This window comes from Egretta garzetta, unplaced genomic scaffold (genome assembly GCF_000687185.1).
Source record: "Egretta garzetta isolate BGI_Z169 unplaced genomic scaffold, ASM68718v1 scaffold442, whole genome shotgun sequence".
Classification (NCBI taxonomy): domain Eukaryota; kingdom Metazoa; phylum Chordata; class Aves; order Pelecaniformes; family Ardeidae; genus Egretta; species Egretta garzetta.
In genome coordinates, this window is record NW_009258961.1 from 37,206 (window position 1) to 59,409 (window position 22,204).

Here is a 22,204-nt window from a genome sequence, read left to right on the forward strand (position 1 = left end):
TAACTCCTGCCTCCCACAGCTCCCCTGACTGACAAATAAGTGGAACACCCGTTCATCATCTCTATACTTGGGCATTATTCTATGCTATTCTGCAGAATCTAGTGGAGTTGTGTGGGTTGTGCAACGATTCACATATTTATATATGTTCACATATATATATTGCCATATATTTAATGACAGTTCTGTTCTGTGTTCCTGAAGTCTGTATAAAGTCCATTTATGTACTGTTTATGCTCAGTGCATAGTGGACCCTATGCTTTTTAGCTGGTAGGAGTTGGAACAGATATCTTTTATTGGACTTCTGTGTGTATGCTCATGCAAATATAATGTAATAGAGGTTTAAGAGAGTTGCATCATACAGTACAAGAGCAGCATTCATTATTAAGATAATCTGAAAAAGATGATGTTATGTAGTTGTTAAGCATTGGATAACAGGTAAAAATGCTTATTGCTACAAAGGATTTTGTAGCTTCATCCTATGCTCCTCTTTGTGGTCAGCATGAGTTGCCATGTGCTGGTCCATGAACCTGCGTACAGCCAGGGAAATCCCAACTGAGGGCAACTGTGCAGGCTAATGAATGCACAACAGCTTCATAACACATTTGAGCCTTATTTAAGGAAAAACAAACAAAAAAACTGTGGAAACTTGTTTACAAGATGTAATAAGTTGTTTCATGTTACCTCCATTCTATTATGCTAGCCACTGTCAATGTTAAGACAGAAGGACAAAGAGAGATTTTAGCAAGATTTTGGTGTGGCTGGAGCCTACTATCCCCAGCAGAAGAGTATGTTTCTGTTCCCTTTATGTGTGGGTTAATGGCACAGCCCCATGCCATGGAAGGGCAAGCTCCTGGGTCACTCACAGGGTGGTTCAACAGCAGCTTAAGCCAGTCTCACCCTGGGTTGCCCAAGTCCTGCTCTGGCACCGTCCTTAGCTGTGTGTTTCCACCCCTTTCCCTGTGTGCACGCTGCTTCAGCAGCTGGAAGCCAAGGTGGCTGGGGGAGCTGTCTGCAAGAGAGACTCTCTCTCAGCCATGGTTTTGTTTCGGTGTGTGGAGACTCGTGCTGTCGCGTGTTGGGTAACGCAGCAGCTGAGTGGTCCGGCCGGAGTGGAACAAACAGATGACCTGAGAGGGGGTGAAATGGGTCCGAGGAAAGAGCTAAAGGAAGAGGGGAAAGGAACTGGAGAGAAGAGAAAAAGTTACAAGCCTTTATAATTAAATCTTGCCTCCAAACTTTACATTAAACTATTGTTCTTGATTCCCAAAGGATCAATGGTGTTTGGGATTAATACTGAATAAAAGAGATGAAAAGGAATATTGATTAGTTACTCATTGAGCATTCTGGGCACTGATGATTTGGGGAGCTGGAGGAAAATGAAGTATGTGACCGTGATATTAAAAACCACATATGCATATAAAAATCTGGGAATCAGAAACACAACAGAAAAAAATCGAATCATGCAGACAAATTCTGGCATTTCCTAATTTTAGAAGTGAGGAATTTGTGCTATAAGTTAGTTTGGTAAAATTCTTGTGTGTTTTTTTGTATGCAATATAGGCCTACAAAAATTTTGAATGGGATTTCAAAAGCACTGTGACTTCACTGTGTTCTAACCCACGTGGACTTTCACTGGATCAGTTTTACAAACAGTTGGAGATAATGAAAATGTCAAACTTTGGGAAGTTCTCAAGCCTTTTCACTGATCTTAGTCTAATCCTGAAAGTAGATCTAAGTTACGTGTCTTCAAAAAAAATGCATAATTATATTGTATAAATAGAGACTTTTGTCTTGCTCTTTTTTCAGTCTGTTCTTAAACATCTTTCTGGTGTCATAGAATGCTAACAGGAAGAAGTTAATAGACTGTATTTAGAGCTTTATTTCCTTATTGATTATTTTTGCCTGAAGTGACTAGCTATCAACACTTAAACAGTCAGAACTGCTGTAATACAGTGATGTTTTATATTTAATATTCCCATGAAGACACATATTCAAAAATATCAGAAATAGAAAATTCATTTTTTTTGTTTTTTTTTTTTTTCTATTCCTTCTAGGATCTGTTTTACGTAGCTACCTTTTATTGGGGTTTTGCTAGCAAAAAGTCACACAGCCTTATTCCATGCCATTCCAGAAAATGAAGTTCTGTAGAAATGCACTAAACCAATTCATTTTTTTAGATTTAAAAAAAGGAATGGAAAGAAGGTGATGGAAAACACCTTATGATAATCCCAAATATATACAAAACATACACCTGCAAGCTACAGTGTAATTGCAGTTTTTATTTTTGGGAAGCAGTAAGCTTGATTGTCAACAAAGAAACCAGATTCTAATTGTGGGAAATGCTGTGCCTGGATATTTGGTAACTTTCATAGCTTTACAGGTTAAGGCACTTAAAAAGATGCAACAGATCAGCATCCTTTGAAGCACCTATTCTGTGAACCCACTTCCTTAGTATCTAAAATCTAATTTATTTTCTTACTAATTTATTTACTTACATGATTATATGCCTATAAATACAGCAGCTTTATGTCTACTGCTTCATAGCTACTGGACTATTTTAAAGAAATTTTAATATTAGAAAATGCTTGTTATAAACCTTTTATATAAATCAGGTAATGAAAAAGATCTGAAATTCATCACTTAAAAATAAATTGTATCTATCACAAAGAGCTGTACTCAGCACACCTGAAATGGACTTCTATATCTATGCTATGCGCATATAAAAATACACAGTATAATGTTAACCAAAAATGGTTATTGATTTGATAATAGAGATATAATTACAGTATTTTTCTGTAAGGGAAATATTAGGCTGCACTTCCATCTAGTTATCCATCTAATACAGATTCAGGAAAACAGAAGAATAGAAGAAAAAATTAAGCATTTCCATTAAAACTGGAAATTCAGGAAAATAGTGTAAAGGGGGAAGATAAGAAACATTTCCCCTAAAACAATTCAGTCTGTCTGACAGCTTTGATTTAATATCCATATTGTTTATGTTTAAACAACACAGGTGATCCAAAATATACAGTAGCTCAGATGTGTTGCATCTTCTTCTTTAGCTATTCCTCTAATTTTTGACATTATATGTGGATATGAACTACTTCTTCACTTGGCTATTGACCTGTCTCTCTACCTGTGCTGTTTCCTTTAAAAGCAAATACCTTCTGGTTGTTTTCATGCCTTGTTTCCATGGCAAAGTGTGTGAAACTGTTCTCTTGTCATCCAGCATACCAGCTCTTGAGTAGCGTTATGCTGCTGCTGCCAGGCCTCTGCTACGGGGACAAATATCCTTGTTGAGCCTGTCCCTGTTCACCCTTTCTCACTCATTCTGCCTGGGCTGTTTTCACCTTCTTCCTCTAGGCGTAACGCTTCTTTTTCTTGCTGGAAACAAGTGTGCAGAATGCTGTAGCCACTGAAGATGTCATTGACATTTTCCAGAGCATTTTTAAGGGCACTTGCCAGACTGATGCAGCCACTGTCATTCTGTTTTCAGGATGTCAAAAGCCTTCATTTTTATGGTGATGAGGGGGCAAGGTCATAGTTTCATTTTTCAATGGGTAAAGAGGGTGAAAGATCTCAGCTGGAGTGAATAGATGGAGTCTCCTGTGGGAAGACTTTCTTCAAAAGTAGGGGGAAAACATGAGAGGACTTGTGGATAAAGGACACTCTATCCTGCTGATAGTAGTCAAGGTAAGTGTGCTGCCTGTCAAACTTTTCTTGCTTCAGATGTTGATTTGGAAGGGACACACATCATGGGGGAATTATAGCCATCTTGGTGTCTGCTGGAAGGACAACACAACAGTGAACAAGCCATCTAGGAGATTTCTGGAGTGCCTTGGTGACAACTTCTTGGCATAGGTGCTAACCAGGAACAGTGCTCTACTGGACTTGATACTTACAAACAAGGAAGAATGTGAAAGTCAGGAGCAGCCTTGAGATGGTAAGAGTTCAATATCCTAAGCGGACAAAGCAGTGCAAAAAGAGGATTTCAGGAGACCAGATTTCAACCTCATCAGAGATCTGCTTTGAAGAATCCCATGGGGCATGGCCATAGCGAGTAGAGGGGTCCAGGAGAGCTGGTTGATATTCAAGGATCACCTCCTCCAAGCTCAAGAAAGCTCTATCCTGACAAGTAAGAAATCAAGGAAAGGCATCAGCAGTCCTGCATGGTATAAGCAAGGAACTCTTGACTGAACTTAGAAAAAAGGAGTGTTTGAAGGGGTGGAAGCAGGGGCAGATGACGTAAGAGGAGTATAGAGTTGGGTGTCCAGTATTGCAGGGATAGGGTTAGAAAAGCCAAGGCTGACCTGGGGTTGAATCTAGCAAGTGATGGGAAAGGCAGCAAAAAAGAACACTTCAAGTACTTAAACACCATAAGACATGGGAAAACGTGTGCCTGCTGCTGAATGAGGCAGGGGAACTGGTGACACAGAACACAGGAAAGTCTGAGGTACTCAATGCCTTCTTTGCCTCAGTCTTTACTAGTAAGACTGGCCTTCAGAAATTTAAGCACCTGGAGACCAAGGGTAAGGTCTTGATCAATGAAGACTTGCCACCAGTGGAGGAGAACAAGGTTAGGGCACTAACCTTAGAGCTCTTAAACAAACTGGGCATACATAAGTTCATGGGGCCTGACAAGTAGCACCCACAAGTGCTGAGGCAGCTGGCTGATGTTATTATGAGGCCACTCTTAATTATCTTTGAGTGGTCTTGGCAACTGGGAGAGGTTCCTGAAGACTGGAAGAAAGCAAATGTCACCCCTATTTTCAAAAAGACTAAGAAGAAGGATCCAGGAAACTACAGGTCAGTCAGCCTCACCTTGATCCCTGGAAAGGTGATGGAGCAACTAATCCCGGTAACCGTTCCAAATACGTGGACAAGAAGGTGATCAGGAGTAATCATCATGGATTTAAAAAGGGGAAAACATGCTTAACCAACTTGATATCCTTGACAGGACAGCCAACTTGATAGGATATGGGTAGAGCAATGGATGATGGTTACCTCGACTTTATTAAAACCTTTGAGACAATTTCCTACAACATCCTTAAATATAAACTGACAAAGTGCACAGTGAGGGGGACTGAAAACCGGATGAGTGGCTGGGCTCAGAGGATTGTGATGCGTGGCACAAAGTACAGTTGGATGCAAGTCACTAATTCTCAGGTGTTGGTACTGGGGCAAATACTGTTTAATGTCTTTGTTAGTGTCCTGGGTGATGGGACAGAGTGCACCCTCAGCAAGTTTGCAGACAATACAAAACTGGGAGGAGTAGCTGGTACACCAAATGGTTGTACCATTCAGAGGGACCTTGGTAGGCTGAAGAACTGGCCTGAGGGGAATCTCACAAAGTTCAACAAAGGGAAATGAAAAATCCCGCACCTGGGGAGGAATAACACCATGCACCAGTATGTGCTGGGGGCTGACTGACAGGAAAGCAGCTTTGGAAGAAAAGACTTGGCGATCCTAGTGGACACCAACTTGAACATGAGAAATGCACCTGCACATCAAAGGTGGCCAACAGCCTCCAGGGCTGCATTAGGCAGAGTGTTAGCAGCAGTTTGAGGGAGGTAATCCTTCTGCTCAGCACTGGTGAGGCCACATCTGGAGTTCTGTGTCCATTTTTGGGCTCCCCAATATGAGAAAGGTGTGGACTGACTGAAGTGAGTCCAGCCACAAAGATGATTATGGGACTGGAGCATCTTTCATATAAGGAGATGCTGAGAGAGCTGGGACTGTTCAGCCCAGAAAAGAGGAGGTTCAGGGGGAATCTCACCAATATGTATAAACATCTGATATGAGCCAACGAAGAGGAACGAGCTAAGCTCTTTCAGCGGTGCCCACTGACGGGGCAAGAGGCAACGGGCAGAAATTAAAAACCATGAAATTCCATGGAGCCGGTTGCCCAGAGAGGTTGAGGATTTTCTATCCTTGGAAATATTCAAACCCAACTAGGCATGAACCTGGACAACCAACTGTAGCTGACCCTGCTTGAATAGGGTTGTTGGGCTATATGACCTAGAAATCCCTCCCAACATAGACAATTCTGTGATTCTGTGAAATGACTTAGAAGGTGGGTGCATCAGAGGAATATTCTTACCAAGGAGCCAGTCATCTTTGAATCAGTAGCTATGGTGGGATAGACCCACGTATAGGCATCACAGACAAGGCCGGAACCTATCATGTTCATGGTGTTCTTCTTCTAGTGCAGGATGTGGGCACTGACTTCGTCTCATGACTGATGAACATTGCCATGCAAGGTATTCACTACCATAGTATGCACATTAAAACTGAGTCTGCACAAGATGGTACACATGGTCTATTTCACAGCAAAAGTGAATGAATTGCTCTTTATACAATCTCAAAGCATGGATGAAATTCGCCAGGACAGGATGATAAAAATTGAGGTCAACAGAGTGATAGCCCAGAGGTTCTCAACAGAGTTGGTCACAAAGCTATATATCAACAATAGGTACTTTTGTTCTCAAGAGAAGTGAAGGTATTTATGATAAACTGTGGATGGAAAATGAGCCTTGGTTTAAAGATTGAACAGATACAACCTAAATTTGATGCTGTGGGGAAATTAATCATATTGTTCCTATCAGCAAACTATCTAACTGGACACAGTCTTGTACTCCTTTAACTTTCAGCAAGTGTGTATTCCCATTACCGATTTGTAAAAGACCAACCCCAAGTGAGCAACATGCCATATCGTTCTTTCATACTTTTTTTTTTAAAAGTAAAAAATCAAATACATAGTTTTCGGCAAAGCAGACTTTGGAATAAAATTGTGGAGTTCTGCCTGAAGCTTTTGGCATATGTCTCTGCCATCATTACTTTTGCTGAATTTAAATTACTTGATAAATTGATGAATTTAAATTACTTCACAAGATCGATATAAACTGATTTGTGGAAACTGCTGAACGGTAGTTGGATTTAAAGTCCTCATCCTACACATGTCTGCATTCTAATATTGTGTTCTAAAGCGAGGTTTGATATCTCGCCTAACATACAGTTGAACGCCATCACCTTCCATTTGTCTCTATTCGCAGATATGCATCCAGCTGTAGCTGTGAAGAACTGTGGTGCTTGTATAGTAATGTATGGCATTTTTTTATACATCAGTATTTTTTTTTAATGTAGCATGGAGTTAGTGTACTGCAGGCATGGCCTCCATCTAATTCAGATTCCTGTAGTGTTATATTTCACTTCCCCCCTGTTTCAAAGTGGGAAAGCTCCTTGCTGCTGTCAAAAGGCTTTCTTCTGAGGCTAAACTGGGCTTCATTGATCAGAAAAGAGACAGAGAACTTTGAAAACAAAGTGAATATCAACAAGGCAAGTTTTTATGGCTTGCTTGTAACTAATGAAAAGTTGTTTTCATTAAATAGTAGGCTTTCTTCCTACCTAAACATACCTAGTGGTTAGACAGCTCTTCCCATCTTTTCTGCTTTGATCCATCCTTGCAATTTATTTCAGTAGCTTGCACTTACTGAGATCTGAAGTATCACCGTTATTTCTGTAGTCTTCTCTACACCACACACTATATACTACCACTATAAGTGCCCACGCTGTTTTACAGATTTTGTAATTAAAATTGGTGTTTTCCAAGTAGCAACAAAATCTCAGCTACAACATTTAACATAAAGATAGTGGTAATCACATCCCAGAGCATCTCTTGTGTGTTGGAATCCCTGTTGTAAGCTCTGTGCTGCAGAGTTCTGCTCAAAATCGGTGTCCTTTCCCAGTGCAATTGGTCTACTTGTTTTTAATGCATAGAAAAAGGGCTTCAAATGATGCATAGTATATTTGCAGAGGCAGTAATACATCCATAGTTATGCACACATTTTGGAAAATGTTTGGTAGTGTATGATCTGCTCCTTTCATTTATCAGGGCATTACTTCTCAAGTGCAAATTGGAAAGAAAAAATAAAATTGATACACATTGCTGGACATACATCTGCTAATATTCTGTTAGTGTCTTTATTTTAAGGTTTATGATACACTGGCAGGTGTGTGGCAAACACTGGAAGCACTCGTTTCTGTCAAGAACTTCTTAAATATAATAGCAGAACATGAAGCCATGAAACCATGGCTATCTAAATAAGGTTGATTGCTACATTCCTCAGCTTCTCAGTGTTTGAGTATATGGTGGCGCAGCTTTGGTACCTATTTCAAGATGCATCATTTCCAATTCCTCTTCTTTCAGCCAATTTTCCTTTCACTTATGGAAACGAGAGAGGACATATTTCTCACCTTAAGTGAGAAGAGGTTCAAATCCAGTGTCAAGTTCATGTCTCACACTTTTCTGAGCAGTTTCCGTTCAGTTGCCAAATTGCCCAGGTTCCTCCCCTACAGCTCCTACAGTGGAGTTACTTGTTGTACGGGGCTCAAGTGCCCAGGCACTGGCAGCGGGGGGGCTGCAGGGTAGCCCCTGTGAGGAGAGGCCGGGGCTGCCCCATGCCAGACCCAGCTGGTTCCATACTGCTCCAACCAACCCACCCCAGGGCGCGGCTGAGCCCCTCAGCTGAGATGGTGGTGCCTCAGGGAAAACCTATTTAAGAAAGTGCAAAAATGACTCATGGCAATGAGCAGTGAGGGAAAACAGCCCCGCAGACACCAAGGCCTGAGAAGGAGGAGGAGGAAGAGTAGTTCCAGGCACCAGGGCAGATGTCCCCCCTGCAGCCCTTGGAGAAGACCATGGTGAAGCAGGTTGTGCCCTTGCAACCCATGCAGTAGACCTTTGTGGAGCAGATCTCCACACTGCAGCCCATAGAGAACCTCATGCTGGAGCAGGGGAAAAGTATGAGGAGGAAGGAGCGGCAGAGGTGAAGTGTTATGGACTGATCACAACCCCCATTTCCCATCCCCCCTGAAGCACTTGGGGGGCTGAGGGGAGGCAGAGGTGTTGGGAACAAAGGAGTGAATTTGAGCCTGGGATGTAGGAGGGGTTGAGGGGCAAGGGGGAAGGTGTTTTGCCCATGACAGTAATTGGTGAGTGATCTCCTTGTCTGTATCTCGGCGCATGAGCTTTTTCATCTTATTTTCTCCCCCTGTCCTGCTGAGGAGGGGAAGTGAGAGAGCAGCTGGGTGGGGGTCTGGCAGCCAGTCAAGGTCAACCCACCGCACTTACCAACACACACACATGACTTTGGCAAGCGGTGCTGAGTAGCGCAGGTTTGCATAAGGTATGTTCAATATAGACTGCCAAGTAAATAATGTGGGAACATACCATGGCATGCATTATGCATTCCTATTTAATGTGTTTAGAGGAAATCACAGTTTGAAATGACTTGAATCTTTTGTTAAATCTTTCAGTTTGCTGCACTTCCTTCTTAAGATTGAGATCTGTTTTGTCAGGAAAGCAAAGGATCTTTAGTACACATCCCTTTTTTCTTTTTTAACAGAAGGTTCAGCAATATTTTGGGAAAATGCACAGATCCAAAATGGCCTTCCTCTTTCTATTGACTGCATAGGGACTCAGAGGTCTGAAAAATGTGGAGCAAGCAATCCGGGCTGCCATCATGTTCTGGTTTTAGGTGACATGCTAGATGTCTAACTCTGCTTTGGCATCATGGCAGGCTTGTCTGAATGTGGCCACTGGGGAGCTGAACTGAAGGTAGGGAAGATGCTCCAAGAGGTTGAAAATGCTCCCGTCTGGTTCTTCGCATTTGCAGAAAGAGAAGAAAGGATGCTTTTTAACTCCTTCCCCAAAGCCAAGTAAGAGGCATGAACAAGTGTAAAGGAAGAAGTCAACTGGGAATCCTTTCTGTAGGGTGTGTATGTGTTTTCTTTTTTCTGTGCTCTTCCTTTTTCATTGTAAAGCAGAGTAACTGTTCACAAAGAGAGCTACTGAACTGAACAGACTTTCTGTGTCTCAGTTGGCCCTTAAATCACTACTAACCCTTTTTACTGGAAGAGGAAAACTTTGTGAGGGCAAATCCAGAGATTCTGAAGCAAATGAGTTTTTCAGACTGTTTTGGTCCCTGAAATGATACGAACATGTATGACTAAGTGACTGTCTTGTACATCACAAAAGATCTTCAAAGAAAACTGGTTTGTCCAGGTTCAAATAGGAGGGTGAGGAGACACTGAAACACTTAATATACAGATACAGGAAGCAAACCCACTAATCTCGTAAGATGTACTTTGGAATGGGGGAGAAACACCTAGGTTCTTTGAAATGCTGACTAATTAGACAGTGGGGTTTTTTCCCTCATCTTTTTTTTTTTTCAGATGGTTTTTGATTCTTCATTGTTGTGAACAGGTGACACTCCAATTATCTAAAGAGTTATTGACAGTGTCTTACACTAAATGAAAGAATGCCTTATGACTGTTACTGTAAGTGTGCATGATTTTATCGACTTACATACTTTTGTTGCAGATCTTACTAACAAAATTGCTCTCCTCTTCACAATTTTGGAACGTAAATTGCAGCCTACCACAAACTGTAAACAGATCGTGCGCATGTGCTTACACAGCCAACTTGTTTTGCTTATGTATTGTTAGCTGTAATACATTTTTTGTTTTAAGTGAGTAACATGCCTGATAAAGGTTATAGAGCCCCATTTCTGCTTTCATTGACAGTCACATTCCTACTGAATTTCTTTTGGTTTACACAGGTGACCCTGGATAGACTTAGACTTAGATTTAATGAACAATTCTGCCTGTATCAGACAAGAAGGCATAATGTTAGCCCTCTACGTCAGAGCTGTACTTGCAGGGCACACAGAAGTAAGGAGCAATAAAATATATTTTAGCCACTAGAGAGCATAGATAAATCAGTTTAACTACACACAGGCAGCTGATCTTTGGAAAGGGCTACTGCCGGTTTTATATAATTGCTTTTCGGAGGGGAACCACAGAGTGTTTTCACTGAACATAAATGAAACACCTTGGCATCCACTGAAGCAGACTTGGATCGGGAGAGCTGGCAGCCTCTCACAAGAAGCAGTTTTGTTGAACTGCCTTTGAAGAGTTTGAACTGGCAGTGCTGTATTCTGGCTGCAGGGTGACTTGGCTGAGAACATTAGGATTTCCCCTGACATTAAGCCATTAAAAAAAAAATCATTTCCTTCCCTCCCACCCCCATTCAGAAGGAGAAACTATTTTTATTGCCAGACTTGCTGAGTGTTAGTCCCTCATGAAAGGAGCAGCAGAATTAAAACCATTGAAGGTTTCAGTAATTAAAGAGCAGAAGACACAAATTAAAAGTGTATTAGGTAACTCATATTTAATGGGCTATTAGATTTTATTTTACAATCAGAACATGAAAAATTATGAAGGAAATCAGAGATAATTAAAAACTGACAAGATATGAGAACAGTCTCAAGAACTTGGGCTGGAGCACTGGTTTTGGTTGATGAAGTGGTAGGAGGAGGGTACGAGTCTCAGTCACATGAAAGTTGTGAACTGTGGCTCCCAGAGTCCAACAGCTTGGACAGCAGGCTTTTGCAAAACTGTATTAAAAAAATCGCAGATTAAAAAGAATGGTTTGCAAATTCTTAGCATTTTTGTCTCTTCCTTGGTCCTCCCTCTTGACTCTAGATTTCCAAAAAAAGGGGTACAGCAATGGCACTGATGCTGCGCTAGTGCCAAACAGAGTGGAATAATCAGTTCGGTATCTCAAAGTTGTACTTTTACTTACATATCACAGCAAATTATTTTCCCTTTTTTTCAACATGTAATCTTCTCAGTTTTTTCTGATGAAGCTACCACTGCCTTGCTGGTGGGTCTGTACTTTGTATATCTGCAGTTTGCATTTATCTTTGCTCAATACCATTTGGTTGGGTGTGGAGCAAACTATTAAATTCACAAAGTTGCTTTGAATTCGATTGGTTATTTCTTGAGCTTGAAACCACTTCCAACTCTACCTCATTTGAAAAATTATAAATGCACTTTTTCATCTATCACCTGAGCTTTTAATTACAATTGTGAATAAAATTGCTTTGAAATTATCATTATTTGGCAAGTCTGTTTAAGATTCTTCTTGCAGGTGATTGTAAATGGAGTGTTTAATAATTTGTGCAAGCATTATTCTAAGTATCGGCCTTACTCTGTAGTTCTCTATGCTGTTGTTCACAATGCTTGCCCCTTCCAGATTGTCTTGGACTTCTCTTGCGAGTTCTCTAAAATGATTAAACCTACGTATAAACCTTATAAAGTTGTAAGTTGCCGCTGTAACTCCAGAGCTTGCTTAGAATTCTGGATGCCTAAGAAGTATTGCCAAGAGTCCTGAGGCTACATCGGAGAAAAAGAAACAACTAATCACAGATAAAGAACGCAAAATTTCCAAAGAAAATGAAGGAAATAATACACTATTTCTGTGTGATTTTCCTGTGTTGTAAACACTGATGGTACTCCACTGCTCTTTCCTAAGATCATCTCGTTAATGCCTTTTTCCTGTTCTGAAGGAATGACGGCCTGTTGTACCAAATGCTTGTTCTCCCTGTTTTCAAGAACTTGAATTTTGTCTCGGTAGGGAATACATCAGTCTTCCAGGCACATGTGCATGCTCTCAAGTATCAAACCACATTTTTCTTTGCAACAGAAGTCGGATATTCAATAAGCAACTGTTAAAGTAAGCGGCAAACGATAAAAGCCTGCTCAAGTGCTTGGAAATACTGAAATGCTGGTGCTCCCTCTTGTGGTCCCACTAGAAGAAGGCAAACCAGTGAAGCCAGCGCTCAGCGTGTGCATGTATTGGCTCCTGCAGCAGGAGCCCAGCTGGAGATTATTACAAGTTAAAAGGAGAAGCTGCTCTTACTTTGAGAAATCTCCATTCTCACCTGCTTAGATGATCAGAAAGTGCCAAACCCGTGTGTTGCCTGGTGGCAGAGAAGCTGTTTGCTCCCATGCTGCTTGTGGCAGCTGGCTGGCAGCATGAGGTGGACAGAAGAGTAGGCTGTATTGGTCGTTGTCTTCTTCTCCTCTGTCTGACACACAGACATCTACATGAGAGTATCACATATCCACATGCAAGGATTAAGTCTGAATCAAGGTAACTTCATAAACATTTAATGCATTGTTTTTCTGGATGAATATTTTGGGTAGTTTGATTAGTAATCTGTTGCTGGAAATGCTTGTGACTCATCAAGAATCTGTTTCTTGAAGAAAGTATTCACTTGTGTATTCCTAGAAAATAAAATTAACCACAATTTTTTTGTAACAAATGTATTTTCAACCAGTCTGTCCCTACCAGTTCATCCTAGCTTTGTTTCAGAGTTATTAGACTTCAGCTGTCCATTTGCTCATTAGCGTTTGAGGGGATTTAACTGTAAGGGATGGTGGCAATTTAATTGGCAGCTAGAACTTAAAGCCACCAGACTAATCACCAACTAAAACAGGCATTAAAGAAAAGCCGTTTTAAATGCCTGCATGGGCTGCGGCCAGACTGATGGCTTACAGGTCTGAGAGACTGTGTCAATCTAGTGAATACTTGACACATACCCCACTTGCAGGAAATCCTGGATATATATTTATCAAAATCTCAGAGTGCTTGCTAAACCTACCAAAACAAGCATGAAACAGTTAAACATGAAAGAAAGGGCAATTTTCAGACTCCTCGTTCCTGGTTCCCACCTAAAGCTGGGTCTAAGCCCAAGAGGTTTGGTATCCAGAGAAATGTTTACTTCCCCGTTACTCTGTGCACATCAGTAAGAACCAGTGAAACAGACATGCTGCAAGACTAGAAGATGCTCATCTTCTCAGTGTATTTCACAACAGCCTATGACCCAAAATGGAGCAGAGAGCCCTCTACAGCTACCTGAAAGCTGTAGTGAGGTGGGGTCAGCCTCTTCTCCCAGGTAATGGGCGATTGGATGAGGGGAAAGGGTCTGAAGTTGCGCCAGGGCAGGTTTAGGTTGGACATTACGAAAAATTTCGTCACAGAAAGGGTTGTCAAGCACTGGTATGGGCTGCCCAGGGAATTGATCAAGTCCCCATCCCTGGAGGTGTTTAAAAGATGGGTGGATGAGGTGCTGAGGGACATGGTTTAGTGGTGGGATGGCAGTGCTAGGTTAACAGTTGGACTTGATGATCTTAAAGGTCTTTTCCAACCTAAACGATTCTGTGATTCTATGATTCCTGGCTCAACGGCAGCATTTAAAGATGATGGTATAGTTAATCATCGAGACTTGGCAAGTGCAGCACAGGACTGTGCATTCAGTTTGCTTCAGTCATTTGATGTGAAGTGCTGAGGTCAGAAAGAACCATTTCTGTAGTGAAAAAAACCCCCCAAACCTAAAGAATGGGACTGATTTCTGCTGTTGAGCATGTGAACTTAGAGGACAGAATCCCACCATTGTCAATAAGATGCTCCCATCATTGTCCAGTCCTGTGTAAATGTAAAGTTTACAATGCTCCAGTTTTCCAAACTGTAAGTAACCATAAATAGACATTCTACAGAATTGCACTAAGAAAAATCAAACTGCCATAAAGTTCATGTGTGGCACTAATTGCAATTTAACTGCATGGTTATTACAAGAGCTTTTAATTAACCCAGTCATCATACTGTGGCATACAAATTGTGCATAATAACAGCATGCTGAGTATAATGACAATAGGTTTGTCTGAACTGTGAAAATCAGGAGTTTTATCATTTTCTGATGTTTCTTTTTATGCCCTTAAATATTATGCAGTATTTAAGAACAACTGAAAAAAAAAAAAAAAAAGAAAAAACCCACGAAACAAAACCAAAAAACCCCATGAAAAAACCCTAGTAAGTTGCTGAGGCTTGTCTGGTTTAAAATTTTATAGCAATCTTTAATTCTTCTTGAAATGTGGTGATTTATGTTTAATTCTTTCCTGAACAATATTTTGGGGATTTTTCAATCTCACTTTTCTCAGGATATTTTCAGTCCCTTTTGAGAATCAGTTTATACTCTTTCAGGATTTTGTTTTTGAAGCCAAGAAAAATGCTCAGTGTGGCAACATTCAGTGGGAATACCCTTTCAGTGAAATTGCAAGAATAGATTCTGATCAGATATTTCTGCAAAATGGTCATTTGTTAGATCATTAGTGTAGTGAGACCATTCCCCTCCTCTCAGAGTTATGATTCCAGTCTGTGTCTCTCAAGACTGGCAGTAATAGCACTGAATGAATTTTTACTTCAAAGGTTAATTTTGCAGCCCAAAGGCTAAAAATAAAGAAACAGTGTGGTTACCGGATATAGTTGTAGTCCTTCAGAAAACATGGGAAATACAACTAAGTGGCATTACACTTATACCGTGTTCTCATTCCTAGAGACCTAAAGAATGCATCAAAAAACCCCAGGCACTATTATGAAAAGTGTATTTACCTATTTTGTAGCCTATCATCATCCCTGGACTGGGAAATGAGATACTGACACTTTGGTTTTAAATTTGGCTCAGTGACAGAACAGGCACCTGAAGGCAAGAGTATATGACCATCTCATGTGCACAAGTTTACTGAAGAAACTGGGTGATGATGAAGACTGGGCCGGTGAGGCAGGCAAAAGTACATTTGGCATGCATGTCCGGGTAATGGTTTAAATGACATAAAAGTGGCAGCCACTGGTGAGCAGTTCAAAAAGGACAGGTTGGGTTCAGCCGGGTGAGTGATGCAAGTGTCACGTACCCAACACAAAAAGGAGAACTGACACCGCACAAAGCCAGTTGGTCAGTCGGTGGTCCCAGGGGTTTAGATACTAGAGATATGAGAAGGATAACAGATGGCGACATTGTCATTGTGCGGGCTTGCACGTGCTGAAGTAGCTCACCCTGCAGAAACTATGTCTGGAGAAGTGGCTTTGCTAATGGTTGGTGAGCTTTCAGCTGTGAAAGCTGTTGCTGTCATTAACAGAACAGAGTTTGCAGCGGTATGATTGCTGTCATGCACTTCTCTGTGGGAACAGCAGAGGTGTACGTGGTGATGTACAAACGCTTTATCTTTTAACTAATGCTGTTTTCATAACTTTCAAAAAAATGGCTTTTGGGGAAAACCCAAACAGTTCTTAAGAATACATTTCAGGCTGGATTTTTATGGTATTTATTTATAAAAATTTTACCCAAGATTAATTTTTCAAGGAAGATTTTATATTTGAAACGTACATTTTTAAATGTACCTGCGAATGCAAATTTCCCAGTACTGCACAATGCATTTTTTGAGACATTGACTCAAAGAGAATAAACAGAGAGAAAGATCATTAGACAGTATTTTGAAGCAACCGTTTAATACATATAAAACAAATCTGTCCATATTCCAAGCCACTATGACTGTAAAAATTACTGATTGTCTTTATATGTTCATTTTTGTCAGAATAAAATATAATGAGATTTTATTGTAAATTCAAGAAATATAGAGGATTCTCCTGCCTTCCTAGTGGAGCTGAATGCATATGCTTTTTTAAGTTTACTATAACTGGAGCCAGCTTTGGGGTTTTTTTTCTCTTTCTTTTTTTTTTCCCCGACCCAAAGAACTGGTACTTCTCTGCCTAGAGTCTGCATTAGCCAGTGACTCATCTCCACCATGTTTCTCCTCCCCTCACAGGCTCCCACCCTGCATGCAGTCAGTCTCTGAGAGTGCCTGGGCAGCTAAGGTGCCTCCTTCAGATACGTAAGGCACCTAGGACCTACAACAACCTACACACCTAACCCATGCCTGTCATGAGACAGAGCCTCCTTCCCAAACATCTGGACCTGATTCTGTCTGTTAAACCCATATTTTTATTCTTGGTAAGACAAAATGTTGTTAGAGAGTGTGTGGCAAGCTGGAGCTGAGGCAACCCAAACCATCAGTTGCTTTGTCATAAAAGCTGATCACAAGCATAGCACTCTTCGTGTCACATCAGTGAGTGTAAGAGAATGTGAGTAAAGTCAGACAAGTAAAAGGACAAAAGCATTTCTTGCCTCTGGTAGACCTGCATTACTTTGGTGTAGAGTGGGTATAACCTGCCAAAGAGGGTGGCGAAAAGCAGCACTGAAGGGTCAGACTCGCACAAGTATGAGTGAAGCCTAGAAAGAGCATAGAGACTTACAGGGGAAGGAAATGGGAGTCCAGTTAAGCTGATGAAGAGCATGGGATAATGTGCTCTGAAGAAGAGCTAATGGGGCAAACAGTGGAAAAAGTGTGATGGGGGTTTGAAACTGAATTTGAGAACAAGAACAAATGTAGTAAGATGCTGTCCAAGAAGACTGCCTCTGATAAGAAATGGGGAGGTGAATATTTCAAGTGATGTTTAAAGTGTATGCCATTAAGTCTCTTAAAGGACATTAGCCATATGTCTGGGGACAATTATCTTACAGGTAAATTCATGTACCTCATTTGAAGGGGATTCAAACTATAACTTGAATGCCTAAATTGAGAGATGTGAATTACAGCCAAAAAGGACTATTCCTGTTCAACTTTACCCTCACTTTCAATTCATAAGGTGAACAGTTACTCATGTGTAGTAATAATGCTGATTCTTTCTTCTTTTTACTGGCCTAAGCAAGTATATTCAATGAATCTTTCATTATCACAACTTACCATGCATAACCACAAACCCACTCATCAAAATTAGCTATGTTCACTTTATTTTAAATTTTAAATATGTTTCTTAACTAACACTACAGCAGTTCTTAGTTGGAAAGGTGGTCCCTGGAACATGCACTTTTCTCTTTAATGTCTGTGATGGTAACTTGAAACAAGATTTATTTCCTTTCTCTGTTCTTACATCTGTGGATATAAAATGCATCAGGAAACAATAATCTTTGTTGTATAACCTATGTACCCTTTCCTCTTTCTCATGTAGCATTTTGAATATGTTTCTGCTTCAAAAATTGGATTCCTGTCTTAGAGCCAACAGCGATCTCTTCTCTCCCTTTTTCTTTTTAAAAAGTTGACTACCTATTGAAACTGAGTTTTCGTAAAACACAGTATTGGTTTTTCAGTGCATGTGTGGTAGCTTACACAAGATATGTGCTGTTCAGCCTGCTTAATGTCTTGTCTGATGTGATCCCCAGCGTGAAGTATCTCTTATTTAATAAATATGTATGGCCCTAATTATTTTTATTCAGTGACCAGGAAGAATAATAAGCTGTGAACATGAATTGATATCCTCTATGGTACAAAATGCTCAGTATCACATTTTATAAAGAAGAAAATGGGAGTTCATGTGAATTTGTATCTATTGACATCTAGATCAGAAAGCCAGACATATAAAATCCCTTGATATTTTCAACATCTACGGTCCGAATCATTAAACTTACATCTTGGATCATTAAATTTACATCTTGCAATGTTGTAATGCAAGTTTCCACCAGGCTAACTGTTCACTATATGCTCTGGGTAACTGTGCTGAACATGTCATAATAATTCATCAACCCTGAAAGAAATCACAAAGTTCAATGCATATTAAAAATGTGATTGGGGTGTATTACAGAAAAAATGGAAATACGCCACTGTTCACAACACATCGTGTTCTCTTGAGGTTGCTGTTACTGTCTGCATAACAATACACTTTGCTTACAGGAAGAAAAAAAGCCACAATCAATAAAATATATGTGGTGACTTGCTTATACACCTGGTATTCCTTCAAAAGGAGTGATTTTATTTGTTTTTTTCTCTACTATAAAATGACTATGTGTTTACTGCATTCGTTATGGATATAGTGTTGAGAAGTATGATAATTAATGGTACTTTTCTTAGCTTCATGTCCACAGAACTCACTTTCTTATTAAAATGGGCTTAAACTGAGAGATACGTAATAATTTTTGTTTACATGTGTTTTTTTCTTCTCCTTGTGGATTTTTTCTTTTTAGGTGAAAAAGGTATGTGGTCCTCCTGTCAGGAAGCCTACGCAGTCTCCAGGTTGCTCCTTTGATCAGAACAAAGATAATCAAGGGTTGAAGATGTTCTCAAGAGACAGTGAAGAAACCCTTGCCAACAGAAGAAAGTAAGACATTAGTTTTACAGCCAGAAAGAAAGAATAAAGTAAGCCATTAATTTTACAACAGAATAGATTATATTCGATACAATGGCATGCATTACTAAAGAATAAAAAAAAGACTGCAAAGAATGAAGCATTTCGGCAACACAATCTGCTCTGTTACACTTTGGAAGGAGCAATTTCATGACTAAATTTTGTTTTCTGAAATAATGGACACATGACTAGAGTAATTTGGTGTGGTTTAAAGTATTTAGAAGAGTGGAGAACATAGTTAAAATATGAACGCTAACTCTGCCTTGATGTGTAAATTTTCAAATTACGTTTAACTTGCACGTCAGCAGGCATTATTAAATCTGTCAAGAAGTGATTGTGACTTTTATCGGAAGACTATTTGTACAAATTGATGGAAAAAAAAGAACGACTCTTCTTGCATACCTTTATACTGTGAAAAGTGAGACAGCTAAGCATTTAGGGCTAAATCTTGAAATACTCTTTCAAGCAAGTCCAGCTGATCTTTTTTCTCTGGCTCTTTTGCTAGTAAGTAGGGAATTGAGGTGACTGCAAAGTCTTGGAGATTTGATGTATACCTGGCTCAGCATTGCAGGGTAAAATTTGCCCAGCTGCATATGAGCTAGGTGTTTAAGCTACCACTGTAGTCTACGGAGAGGAGGACTCAGTTCAGCTGCCCACACAACTACAAGCATCCAGTGCCACTGGAGGATGCGCTTGGGTGTTCCAACTGATCTGCTGCTGCCAAGAAGGCTGCAGGTGTCCTGTAAGTTGTATATTCCAGCCTTCTGCAGATATCCTGGATAGCTGAGGGCAAAGGCCAGTTTGTCTTTGGACAAATTAATAAGTCTTTAATGACCATAAGGAGTAATAGCACTGTAAGGAGTTAGGATAGTATTACAGCTGAGACTAAAGGCTGTATTATGCAAATAAAGTCCAAAGTGAAAATCAGAAATTTCATTTCTGTCACAGTGTTTGCTAAAATACAGAGTTTTCTTTGTCCTCTTTTTTCCTTTCATTTCACTTTGCAGTGCAGAAGGAGACTGAAGTGAGAGAATTGCGGGGAATAATTGCTCACTCCTGGTGTCTGGAGAAGAAAAAGCGCCTCTGAGCTTCAAAGGCAGACCATTCTTGTTAGTGCAAGGTTCTTCATGTTCCAAATAGTGGAGAAAAAAAAAAAAACGAACAAACACAGGATTTCGAGAACATTGTGAGAACGGAAAGAGATGCAAACCAGAAGTTTTCTTTAGCCAGCACAGAAGTTAATCAGGCAATACCCATTATACAGGCACATTTTCTCTGTGTTGCATAGCTAAGCAAGTTCTTGATGTTTTCTGATTGCTAGCACTCTGCAAACATGAAACCATATTCTAAAATGTCACTTAATCCAGGAATGTGACATGTTTCAAAATAAGTGGTGTCTGGACTGACCTCAGGGAGACTGCCCAAAAAATCTTAAGGGGCATCAGAGGCAGTGAGCGGCACAAAGCAGTGTTGTTTTCCCATGACTTCCCCCTGCCTGAGATGCTGGAAACACTTTATGGCATGCAATAGGCACTACACCAAGAAGGGGGTGGGAGGAGAAAGCTTGAGATCCACTGACACAGATTTCAGTTTAAGAACTTCATATTTGGTATCTTCTTCATTGCCGCCTCCCTGGATCACCTCCTTCCTTGTTAGTCACAATCGCTTTATATTTCGCTTTATATTCCCATGGCAACTGTAACAATTCCTCACACAGAAGAGCGATTTCAGCAGATGCTTACCAGCCTGCTTTTAAGGAAGTGCTGTTCTCCGAGTGAAACACCACTTTATTTACCTCCCGTGTATTTCTGGCAGCAGGTTGTTCTCAGCAACTTTCACAGGCTTTAGCAGAAAAGAATAGGCTTCTCCCAAACTGTGTAGACTTGATTGACGACAGGTATCTTAGGGAAAACAAATGAACAAAAAGACTCCATTAAATGTGTGACTCCTAAGAGTTCCCTGATTTCCTAGTATCTTTCAAATGCATCTCCAGATGAAAGTTTACATTTCAAAATGCATGTTGGACTGCCTCTGCCTGAACTTCTCCTAAAGCATTTTTAACATCAGACCTGAGCTTGTATTTTCTAGTGCTATGTGGTATGAGATGAAAAGGAAATTTCTCTGTGCTTTTGACACCAAAATTGGCAGGTAAATTTAAAAAAAAATTAAGCAAAATCATCTGTAGTAACATACAAACTTGAAAGTATATATGTTTTTTCCTCCGGAACTTAACATTAGAGACAGCTTTTAGCAAGGAGAATAAAATTGTAAAAAAAATGAACATTTCCAAATAAACAGCTAAGAAGTATCTGCAGCTTCCACTGACTGTAATTGCACATTTGTGCTCAGCTGCCTATAATTACATGCTATCTTGTCTAGAAGATGATGATGTGAAAATTGACATTCATACCATCTGCCCTTCTAACTACTTTGGTCAGACATCAACAGGGGCTGAAATCAGTTATTACTTCTGGATTAACTTTAGCTTTGCCTCAGGATGTACTTACTAATAAATTGAATAACTGATGTTCTGTTAGAACGCAGTTTGTCACAAGATAGCTCTATTTACTTCAATTTTTGTATCATACATGGATTGATTTTGCAGAAGAAGAAATTCCAACTATTTACTATGAGAGGACTCTCTAAACACTAGTCTTCATCCAGATTGTAATCCCAAAGCATAGACAAAATCAAAATCAATCACACTCAATGGGAAATGGAGGAAAATTGAAAACATACTGTGCACACTGGATGCAGTGTTGGGGGCGGAGAAATGCAAGATATGACTATTCATGGCTGGGAGAGTATGGATGAATCATATTTATATTTTTAAAATATATTTTGCATAGGCATTTATAAGATGCGTAGTCAAAATTGACCCTACCTGAGATTTTCAGAACTGCAGTTTTAGACTTGGTAGGGCACTCATATCACAGTTCATAGGCATAGTAACTCTAAATCACTGTGGTTAGTGTAAAATATTTGCCCTACAAGAAAGAACATGTGGCTTTTTAAATGATGGACTATAAATAATCACTCAAGTTTTATCTGTTTTAATTTGGAGTAAACAATATTTAATAATTTAATTCCTTATGCCATTTTAGGCCTACATTCACTAAATATAGGGAAATGTATAAAATATTTCACAATTCCAGACACCATACAAGAAGTTAACATAAAGTGAAGCTTGCTGGCTTACGGAGCAATGAGTACAACATTTGCTGGTGCCTTTCTTTGGGCCTGCGGGGCATACATAACTCAATATAGTATGATTCTCTAAACCAA

General features: G+C 40.1%; 1 protein-coding gene across 1 annotated transcript in view; it reads left to right on the forward strand.

Annotated features, from left to right (window-relative positions):
* Positions 1-22,204, forward strand: part of GPC5 (glypican 5) — a 633,859-nt gene that overhangs the window by 5,865 nt on the left and 605,790 nt on the right. Inside the window, exon 3 of the mRNA XM_009634595.1 lies at positions 18,759-18,892. Coding sequence (XP_009632890.1) covers positions 18,759-18,892 — 134 coding nt within the window. The remainder of the gene's footprint in view (positions 1-18,758; positions 18,893-22,204) is intronic.